The sequence below is a fragment of the Schistocerca nitens genome, chromosome 1, assembly GCF_023898315.1.
Source record: "Schistocerca nitens isolate TAMUIC-IGC-003100 chromosome 1, iqSchNite1.1, whole genome shotgun sequence".
Lineage (NCBI taxonomy): Eukaryota > Metazoa > Arthropoda > Insecta > Orthoptera > Acrididae > Schistocerca > Schistocerca nitens.
Window position 1 is genome coordinate 153,116,505 of NC_064614.1, and position 12,028 is coordinate 153,128,532.

The 12,028-nt window shown below is 36.3% G+C and overlaps 1 protein-coding gene across 1 annotated transcript in view; it reads left to right on the forward strand.

Annotated features, from left to right (window-relative positions):
* LOC126243870 (serine/threonine-protein phosphatase 6 regulatory ankyrin repeat subunit C-like) overlaps window positions 1-12,028 on the forward strand; it is a 383,629-nt gene that overhangs the window by 347,877 nt on the left and 23,724 nt on the right. Inside the window, exon 21 of the mRNA XM_049948195.1 lies at window positions 9,725-9,826. Within this exon, the coding sequence (XP_049804152.1) occupies window positions 9,725-9,826 (102 nt within the window). The remainder of the gene's footprint in view (window positions 1-9,724; window positions 9,827-12,028) is intronic.

Genomic DNA, 12,028 nt, shown 5'->3' on the forward strand with positions numbered 1-12,028 from the left:
AATCTCATGAGTACATGCATGAAATTATGTCAGTGTGATCAGATTGACTCAAACATTTGTGACAGCAGCTGCTACATTTGCTGGTGTTGACAACAGAAGGCAGCACCAGTAAAGGGGCAGTTATCAACATCCATACATTGCTGTCATACAAAATGATCTGTACATTGTTGTCATACAAAATGAGTTCAGTTTTTGAGTGATGGGTGGCTCCTACAGAAATGAAATTGTGGCCTGATCTATACTTGTGCACAATCTTTTTAACACAAACTTGTGACCCAAGCTATACTTGGGCTTGGTCTCCAAAGCATTAAACATGGGACTCCACAGTGGGCAACCCCTGTATGTTTCCAAATACAACTCCTGTACATACACTGTCATCAACATTGGACCTGGGTCAGTGTAAATGTGCACCTGGTAAGATAAATTGCATTCTTTGTTACACTGTGTTGATGGTCATGCCTGGATATACCATAATTCAATAACATGGCTGCTTGGAATGTGCACTGCACCATGAATGCAAGCCAATGGGGGTAGAATTGGGGTGTGGGGCAAATTTGCTACAGCTTGCATGGTACAGCTGGTAGTAACCAAGGACACTATAGCAACTGTGGACAACATGAACATTATTGTGGACCTCCTGCTTCCCTTTGTGCTAGATGCCTTCCCCTATGATGGTGGCTTTTCCAGCAGTATAACTGCCCATGTCACAAGGTCAGTTGCAGTGACTTGAGGAACATAATAGTTAACTCACATTGATATTTTGGCCACAAAATTGAAACTATATAAACATGAAGCTTATTTTACTTGTTACTTTTCTGGCTTGAACTTGTAGTAGCATAAAACAGAAAATTGGTGGAATAATTAATGAGGTACTCTTTTTAATTTCCATCTAGACCAGCCTGTGAGATATTGTTATTACGGTGTTCCCATTTATAGCTAGGTTTGACTATTAATTGCTGCTACACTACACATTTATAAGTTTTTATGACATCCTTATTCAACACACTCCTTAACTGTGCAGTCTTAGGAGCTTGAAGCTTGCAGTATTGTCGTATCTGTTTCATGAGTGTATTCCAGGTGGTGCTCTAGAAAAACAAATCAGTTGGTTTCTCAGAAAATAAAGCATCTTGAGCATTTTATCCCTACCAATAAAGTATAAATGTACTTTGTAGTATTAAAGACTATGTAAACATTTGAAAACAGAGTCAATATTACATTCCATGTGAATGTGTCACATCATATGTGGGACTGTTCATCACAAAAATTAAGGAGAGAGGAATATCAGCATTGCATTTGACTGATACAGGAAGGAAAACCAATTGTTACTGAATGCTTTATAGAGTATAATCCTGCATTGTGATTCAGCTGTATGAGAACTATGGTTAAGGCTTTGAGTTTCTGAGACCACATCAATTAAATAAACATTAATAAATTTGGTCCCAAGTACTAATGTTAGCAAGACTTGCATTCCTAAGTTCCATTTATTAACATGTCACTTGCCATCCAATCTGCAGAGCTAGAAATTTTGGTTGCTTAATTTATGTTTAACTAATAGCACAAGTAGTGCCAATGACTAATATTATTTTTGTTGCTGCACTTAAGCCACCATGGTATCTAGTACTCCAGAAATAGCCAGTATGCAGGCATACACACAACAATTTTTTTACACATGACCTGAGTTTTTTCTTTGGCCCCAATAGATATAATGCAGATATCTATAGAATGCAAAATTTCTATCTAACAGTGATTAACTGATTCACTCATTTATTTATACATTATGTTCCATACATCCCATTGTTAAAGAGGACCTTCAGGGATGTGGAACAAATTGCTAGATACATAAAAGGCAGAAACATCTATTGCAGTTGACTGTACATCTTCAAAGCATACTAACAACCAATTGTAACTAGTGCTAAACTACTCTCATTATTAATTACAGGAATTCTAACTTTTATGGCCAAGTGCACCAATCTCGATTAACAGTTAACCACGGCTAAGTCGATATATAATCCTGTTCAGCGCCGTATTCTGGTGCACCAACGTCGATCTAAGTTAAACAAGGGAATCAACCACGGTTATATTTAACCGGGGCTCTTTCCTGGTTTTCTTGACATAACCACGGTTTTAGAAGCATACGCTATTAAGATGGTGGCACGTTTTGATGTTATGGGTGGCATTGAGGAAGATTTGTTATACCTTGACCATTCAACTCGTGACCGAAATCATGTTGGAGTGATTGTGGAAAGGGGAAACCCTTTTGAAGATTATGGTGACAGGAAGTTTGAAGAGAGATTTCGTCTGTTAAAAGAAACAGTGTGGTGGTTATTAAACCAAATTAATGATAGGTTAGAATTTCCTACTGATTGGAATAACCCTGTTTCTCCAATAAACAGACTTTTGATTACTTTAAAGGCATATGCAACAGGTGCATTCAACATTCTTATTGGGGACAACAGTAATGTACATCGTACAACAGCACAACAAATCATCAGTGATGTATCAGACATCATAGCATCACTGTCTCCTCGCTTTATAAAATTTCCTACAAGAGAAGAAGTGCGCTCTGTGATGTATGGTTTTAGTCAATTGGACCGATTTCCTGGCGTTCTTGGTACCTTGGATTGTACCCATATAAGAATTCAGTCTCCTGGAGGGCATAATGCTGAACTTTTACGCAATAGGAAATCATATTTTTCCTGTAACTGTCAAACCATAAGTGATCACAATTTGTTAATAAGAGATATAGTCGCTCTATGACCGGGCTCTGTGCACGACAGTACCACATTTCTCAACTGCGCTCACAGAGCTCAATTAGAAAACAGAGAAATACTGCAAGGTCACTTATTGGGAGATAGTGGTTATGCATTTAGATCCTACTTGTTAACTCCACTTTTAAATCCACAAAATGAAGCAGAGCATCAACATAACAGGTCTCATATTAAAACTAGAAACACTGTTGAGAGAAAATATGGTATGTGGAAGAAAAGATTTCCCATCTTATCTGTAAGAATAAGATGTAATCCACAGGAAGCAATGTCAATAATTGTGGGTACGGCTGTCTTGCATAATATTGCAAGGAGTACAAGCAGTGAAGAACCACCAGAAGATCCTGAAATTTCTCGACTTTTAAATCAGTTACGTGATGAGAGAGGCCCAAACATTGAAGACAACGAACCAGTGCTACCTGGACAGCAGATGTATCGTGATGATACATTACCTGGAAGAGCAGTTCGCCGTGCTATAATTAATGAACATTTACGATAATCTAACATAAATTCAGACATGGTTCATAATGAAAAATTATGTTTATAGTTATGGGATTTTGCCGTATTTTCAATTTTTCAGATTATTTCAGCATGTAATATATTTTGTTTCTGCTGTCTAGCGAACATAAAATTACTCACTGAACTGGGTGTGTGATGCGAAATTTGAGGTTTTGGCGTGCCAGGGACAGGATGTGCTGCCTACAGACAATTACCCAGCTGCTGCTTTTGTGAGATATTTTTTTTAGTTTGGAACTGTTGATAATTCATTATTAAAGATATATTTCTTGCATCACATTGGTTGTGAAAGCAATGCAGTACTCTGTTATTTATATACATGTTCAGTTTCTGGGTATGTACTTAAATTTGAAAACAAATGACCCCATTACATTTAGAGAGTGTGAGAGTAAAAGCGAGTGGAATAAAATATAATGGATATTTCTGTATTATGTTCACTGTAGATCCTAAACATCTCTTAAATTTTCTACTGTAACAACAAATATGTGAATGTCCAACAGTTTTGCAATGTTAAAAGAGCACATTCTTCATTATTAGAACCTTTCAGTTTAGAGATTATTTTACTGCACTTCTGCTCAGTATTAATGCAGTCTTATCACCTAGATTAGCTTAAACTTGTGAATATGCAGTAAACACATAGGCAGAAAATAAATAATCATTTGTGTAATAACATAAAATGTCAGCTTGCGACTGTTTATTTGTTCAATTGTTTCCATATTAATCATATTGTAAACAAACAATATGATTTTCTTCAAACATAAGTGTGTGTGGCTATAAGGTTGTGCAAAGAATTGAATTACATTTTATTTCTAGTCAGTCATGCGTGTAGCAGCACTTTACACAATATTATGCACAACTGTATGGTATTAAAAAAAATACATGACGCTGAAGACAAATTTGTGTTTAGAAATTGCCACCAAAAACAAGTTCTCATTGCTACAAAAGGCAATGGAATTTTGTCAGCAATGTCTAATACTTTGGGGATCAGTGCAAGAGCAATAATTAGTTAAGGAGTGTGCTACTTCTGAAGATATGAAAGCAGAACCGTAATGCTGTGGGTTGATGGTACGAAGTGTCATACTTTAAGTTATTACTGAGGGAAACTCCCTCCCTCACTCTGTCACTGATATTGATGCAGTTTTTTCACATATTTAATGCTCACCTGTACAGAAGGGAATTCCTTGTCATTGCATAGTGCCACAGATAAATGCCTCACTACAAATACAGTTGTGGCAGATGTTATGGGTTGCCATCATAAACATTAGCAGGTGCAGAGTATTGCTAAGAAAGCCACACATGCTATGATTACTAAAGCAGAAAACAGTGACCCATCGTAGGAATGCATTTCTGAAAATATCTTGCTACAAATTTTGTTGTGATAAAAGTTATGGGCTGATATTATAAACATTAACAGGTGCAGAGTATTGCTAGAAAAGCCACACACTGCTAATCTCACTACTGTCCATATTAGCAATGTATTATTCAATAATGCCCCTCTACAAATACTGTTATGATAAATGTTACAGGTTTCCACCACACACATTACCAAGTGGTGTGGCTAGAAAAGCCACATATGCTATGCTTGCTTTTGCAGAAAAGAGAACCCACCACAGCAATGTATTTCTCAAAATGCCTCACTTCAAATTGTATTGTCATAAAAGATATAGGTTCCCATTATAAACATTACCAGGTGCAGAGTATTGCACGGAAAATGGCACACACAAAATTATGATTTGGAGCACTTTCCCTCATAATTTAATATGTTAGGATATTTCTGGTATAAATAATGCAACACATGATAACATTGGGCCTCATGTATATAACTGTTACAGCACATATGTTCATTCCAAAGTTAGAGTAACAGGGATGCTTTATTACTATTATTTTGTTTCATTAACAGTCTACCTCATTGTTAAGTCATTTAAGTAGAAATTGGCACCTGACGTTAGGGTTGCAGGCCTGCAACTGACATGTAGCTTACTTGTGTAAAATGCAGTGTTGCTAATCTGTTTTTATATATGAAGTAATCCTAATTTTAAGTAATTGGATGAAACTTAGTCCAGACCAACTAAGCTGTAAGCAGATATTAGACAGACACCAACTAGGATAGTAGCAGTACCACTAACAGGAAAAACACAGAGAAACAATTTGAACTGTGAGACAACTTTAATACATTATATAGAATACAACACAGCACAAAAAATTACAAAATTTCACTGTCACAGGAAAAAAACGTCACGTGTCACTGGCATTTTTCTTCTTCCAGTATTTTAGTTTTTCTTTCAGGGCCAGAATCTTTAAATTTTTAATCCTCAGCTCCTTTTGGTGCTCTGCCTTCATCATGTGTAATTGGGCCTCCAGTAGTTCCACACTCTTCTTTCACACATTTTTGATTACTGTTCCCGAACCTGATGGCCTTGGTTTTGCAGGCATCCTGCGACAATGCCATGTATTTTTCGACTTGCCAATGTTTTCATTGGGTTGATCAGGAGACTGTGAAACAGATTGCAGCTGGGTGACATCCACCAGAACATTGTTTGGTGTCTCTTTACTTTGTATTACGACAGGCGTGTGGGAAGCGCTAGGTTGTGTGCACTCTGCTAACTCGACAACTGAAGCAGGTGGCGTGTTCTCACTGCAGTGCACTCCATGTTGACAACATCCATAATCATGCTAAACTGTGCATCGGAATCGTATGCACTTGTTAACAGTTTCATTGAGGAACCAACAATTTCTAATAGTTTAGCCCAATCATGGATCTTGGTTTTTTGGGTACCCTCCCCACCCCTCCCCCCTCCCCTCCCCTCCCCCACCTGTTTTATACACTTCCACCTTTTCTTCTGCAAGGTCTTTTCAAAGTCTTCTTTTCATGTTTTCATAACAGGTTTTCACCCTGTCACAAGATCTTTTTGTCACACCTGAAATTAAATAAATGTTGTAGTTTGTAGTACCGTAAATTAATTCTTATATTATTTACAATTATTTACATTCATAAGTCCATTTTGCTTTCTGAGGCTCTTAACTTATAACTGCAATAAAAATCTAAGATCTGTATATGGCTTTTGTTTACATATCAGTTCTATAAAAAGAAAGTGATATAGGCATATATGAAGAATACGGCACAGGGCTAAGTGAGAAACTTATGTTCACAATTTTCAACATAAAAGCTTCCATTAGTCACATAATATTTAGTTAACAGTAGCAAGGCATTGGATTTTAAATTTAAAACTAACAAAACAATTCCAACCATAAATGTACATAGTCCTATCACGTATTTCAGTGGTACGCCAATAACAGTTTCAAATTTCAAACTAAAAGCCAGTGTGTGCCATATCCTACGCTTATGACGAACCTAGAAAAGTTATTCATTTATGAGTAAACTTACCAGGAGTAGAATTAAATTGCGCCTCCACATGGGACCACATAGCCTGCTTTTCTTTTAAGCTGCAGCCATCGGTTTTCTTATTTTCAAGAACGGATGCATTTGCACCCACCAGTTCAAGAAGTACATCCATCTCGTACTTTGAGAAATTCAGTGTTCTTCTTTTATTCTCCATTATTCTCCAAAAAAGAAACCAACAGATCAGAAATAGGTACCGAGGTACGTACACACACTTCTGCTTGTCGATGGAAAAAACAGCAAAGATAGAATGTGGTACCAGCGATTATCTGTGCAATTTCATGTTTACTAACATCTTTGCATCACCAGGATATGTTCCATTGCAATGTAGAGAGTTTACCGCGGTCAAATGCACAGTTGGCTGACGACAGTTTGCTGACCAGCGATTAACGTTGGTGCACTGCAGAAACATTTTAAATGCAATTTACTTTTAACCATGATCACGGGACCTTGGTTATCATGCTTTTTGACCAGGGTTGGTGCACTCAGCCATTAATGTACTGTAAAAGATAAAGATGTCATCAACATAAAGGTAGTGATTTACTAGACATAGTGCTTTTAGAGCTGATATTTCATTGCTTTTCTCCAAATTCTGAACTGATCTGTGCAGCCAGCTATAATTAGATTTTCAGTTCAACATGGACATGAAACCAAGATGCAACACAGTAATGTTTACATTAACAGGCACTACCTTGGGTAAAAGAAGGTATAAGTCCTGATAAGAATCAAAAGGATTGATGAGGGATTGAACCCAAGAACTCTGCATGTGTAGTCTACTACTTAAGTACTGCACCATAGAAACACTTTAATGCATTATAGATCATAATATTATATAGCAAATGATGGAAAGCCCAGGTCGAAATCTCAATAGTTATGAAAAGGATAAGTTGCTACTCACCACAAAAATGACATATTGAGCAATAGACAGGCTGAATGAAAAAACTGTTGCATACTGAGCTTTTGGGCAAAGTCTTCTTCAGAAAAGAAATGAAAACCCACACACATTCAGAAAAGTAGGCACACATCATATAGACACATGGAGGTATAAGGAGCACAGACACATCCCTCTTAAGGTTCCTCACTATTGGTGTTTCTTCAGGATTTACATCCAATGGTGTGGTGGGATTAGCAGGATGAGAAGCTGGCAGTGGCTTCATCTTGAGTTCTGCGTGTAGCAGTTAAATTAACTGTACATTTTGATGTTCGCTGCCTTTGTGTTGGTGGTCGTCTCTTCTTCTGTTCCTACAGAAAACAAAGATTGAAAACAAATAGTAACTGTTCAATTACACCTTACAGCCTACTTATAATTATTTGCATTCCATAATGCATTTACAATATTTGTAGATTCTGATTGGACTTGTTACTATTTATTTGCACTACAATGACAGTACAGAAACACCTGTGGATGTGAGGGGGTAAGAAACCTGCCTTTATGAAAAGCCTGCAAACACCCTCAGTGCAGTAAGAAAGTGCCAATTTGGTGGTTTTGGATCCACTGTATGTTTTGAAATAGTAGCAATATACACTTGAACATATGATATATTAGACAAACTATCTTACACAATTAAGCACTTCTTTCCAATATGATAATTTGTCGCTGCCCACAACAAGAGTAAATGCAATGCTGTTACTGGGGCATTTAAGTTGTGTTCTTTCACTACAGACACCAATGCTTACAGGTGTGAAACTATTATCAAAGAATACTGATTCAACTTGTTGAATTTTCCCAAATGGATGGTTAAGCAATTAATGACCGAAAGAAGTTAAATTAAATATGACAAAGCGGAAGAGCAGATTATGACAATTATAACTTGATGTAATGCCTGAAGTCTTATTACACAGAAATAAAATTACACAAAACACACAAACTCTCATGAAAAAAATAGAAATTTACACTCGAAAATGTGATAAAACTATGAAAATATTGTTACATGGATTAACTCCACTGTAATCCGCACATGTTATTGGTTATAGATAAAAACACAACTGAAATTAGAGGCCTAATTAAAACATTCATACTTTCTGGCATTGTACATTTATTTCCTAGTTTTACAGGAATTCAGAATCAATATGCTGATTTCACGTAGACTACCTTTTGTAAGTGAGGTGGAAAGGCAGGAAAAATTGATGGTACAGCATTTTCCCTGATCCGAACACTTGAAACTGAAGTTCGGTCAATATCTTCTTCTGGAAAATGCTGGGAACATATTTTGCTCCATTTGTTAGGTATCCAGTCTTTCCTTCTTACCATATGAACCCACAGAGCTCTACGAGCTTCATTGATCGGAAATCTGAAATAAAATAAGAAGAAAACAGTTTCACCAAACGTAAATAAGGCCGCACATCTCACGAATATAAATGACAATATTTTACGAATGGGACCACTTACGCGTGGAACGTGATTCCTTTTAACTTGGCAGCACTATTCCAACAGTTAGTACACCCGTAAACAACGCAGCTCTACACAGTAGCACAATCCGAAACGAGTCTTCTGACCAAACTGCAATGGCGGAGCTCGGTTTCTGTCGGCTTCAAGCTTGTGACGTCATGGCATCTCCCCTCCTTATACCTCCATGTATAGACATGACCACTACCAGCCACTCTGGCCAGACAGCCAGAGATAGCAGTCATGTGTGCTTCAAAGGTGCCTGCTTGTGTGCATGTGTGTGTTTTCCCTTCTTGAAGAAGTTATTGACCAAAAGCTCAGTGTGTGACAGTCTTTTCATTGTGCCTGTCTGCAACGTGATATATCAGCTTTACAGTAAGTAGCAATCTATCTTTCTCATAATATCAAGGATATAATTTGAATTTTAAATGTGCAGTTCTCATAAGGAATTCATAAATAGCTGCATCAATTAAAAATTAATTCTTAATTTATTTTAATTTACATTAAATAAACAACAAAGAAGTGACATTGTGAATATGACTATAAGGATATATGGATTCCTATAAAGTTTTTACTAACCAAACATTGAGGTAAGACTTTTGTAAAACTTTTCCATACCATGACTCTACTTTTCCCCCTTCTATGTTTTCATTCCAGGCAGTCAAATTACTGTGGACTGCAGTAAGCAACTTAAAGGACATTCCACAGGAATATTGCGTCAAAGCAGTTCATGTAGCTGTAAAAGCAGGAGATGAAGAGGTAACCTAAATTTTTATTCAAAATGAACATAGACAGTAATATCTTTACTATTTCTGCTGGAATCATTCCTTACCCAACTTGATACCTACTTAGTGTCTGGTGCACCAAATGAATGCTCAAATTTGTTCTTGTATTGTGATCATGTATACCATTATTTATTGTTAAGAGATGCTTTTTTTAACGAATGAAATTGGTTTCACTATGTAAACACAGGGTACTGGTACTGATAAAATTTTCAGGTATTTTGAAAATTGAATTTGATGATGATCTAGGATGTTCTTGCTTCATTATCTTTAATAGCCTTTTCTGCATTACTTTATAAAGATTTTTTGTGTACTGACCTCCAGAAGGGCATGTACTATGTTAAAACGGAATGAACTAGACCAAAGTACAATGTTTTAATGTACCTATGTTGCATGAGAATTCTAAATGAATAACAGAGGCTGTTCAGCTTATTCAGTACTTTATTCCTGTGTACGTCTGACTCCAAAGTGTTATCTATCCATATTCCCAAAAATTTTGTTGCTTCTACTTGAAAAATTTCATGAACTTCAATTACTATTCATGCCATTTGCGTAGGGTGATTTTTTGATGGATAGAAAAGCATGTAGGCTGTTTTATTTGCATTCATCAACAGTTTATTTCTGTGAAGCCTGGCCTGCAGCCTGCTCATTGTATCTGATATTTGGTTACTCATTTGTTGCACTGCTGTGCTGTGAACAATAGATTTGTATCATCATCAAATAGTACAGGAGAAGTTTCAGGGGGATTCAGGGGAGGTCATTAATAAAAAGCAGAAAGAGACAGGGACCCAGAACAGAGCCTTGTGGCACACGACAAGTAATCAGAGCCTTTTTAAAGCAAGTTCTTCCTATGGTAATGCTACATACTTCAACTGCTTGCATCCTTGATGTAACAATATTGTACTATGTTACACTTAAATGATGTAAATGGTATATTATTTAATGTAAATTTCTAACCTGACATATAAGTGGTTATTGTGGTGAAGAGCCATTTAAAACATTAGAACTCGCATGCTTAGAAGTCCACAAGCTGAAACCATTTTCAAATTTCCAGATGAAATGGCAGAATTAAGCAGGACTAACTTGTAAGTTCACCAGCTTGGTTTTTGTAACCTCTTTTCCATCACCTTTTCAGTAGTATATCAGTCCATTGCCTTGAATATGAAAATCTAAGTAAGCCCTTGATGTTGTTAGCTCAATAACTCACCATTTTTACTTCACTTCTGTATGCATTTATTAGCCACAAAGTGCTATTGTTGGGGCAATGACTAGGTTTTCAGCTTTATAAGATTAACAGTGCAAAAACTAGATCAGTACTCACTAACAATCAAGAGTCCAGTGGCAGAATTCTTTGAATAAATTATAAATTCATTGAAGCACAAATTAATAAATCACTTTTCAAGAATCAATGGTAATCACTAATCAAAATAATTGAGTGTTGCCCAGTATGAAGTTCATATTTACCCTAACATCAGAGTTTGCGTACTTTCTTGTAGTAATCCATCAGGTAAAAGTATAGTGCAATAGATCACTTAGTTCAGTCCTTAATTAAAGTCACCACTCTCAACAATTGTTTGTTCTAATGACAGTGCCAGCTCATACCTCTTACCAACTATAACACAATTCTATCAAAATATGAAAATTTTAGACATCAACATTACTGAGTTTTTGCAGACACTGATACATGTATTTTCATGATCAAACTGTGCATATCTATTGCATGAACCAAGACTGGGAGGTGATTCAACGTAGGTGTTACAAGTGCTTGACTGGGCCTGGGCACAGACTGCCAAGCTTCAGTAATATCTGACTATTTAAAGACTGACATAAGAACAAATTGTTATTTCAGAAACTGTACAATTATTTGAAAAATAGCTAGGTTAGATTTTGATATTCAGTATGAACTATAAGTATCACTAAAGATCTGGTTTGTGAAAAATTTGGTGGTCTAGATATTTAGTAAAAGTTTACAGAAACATTTTATTCATGCATGTTATGAGTACTTGACTCACAAGTACCAATGCGATAATGAAAATTAGTGTAAATTATTCAAAAATCTTAATTAATGATTTAATCATATTATACATAAAATTCAGGTCTACAAAAGCATAATGGCAAAAGTCAGAATTTAACGCAAAATCTTCAATGGAAAACAGCTACTCCTGAAATTGAATGTCAA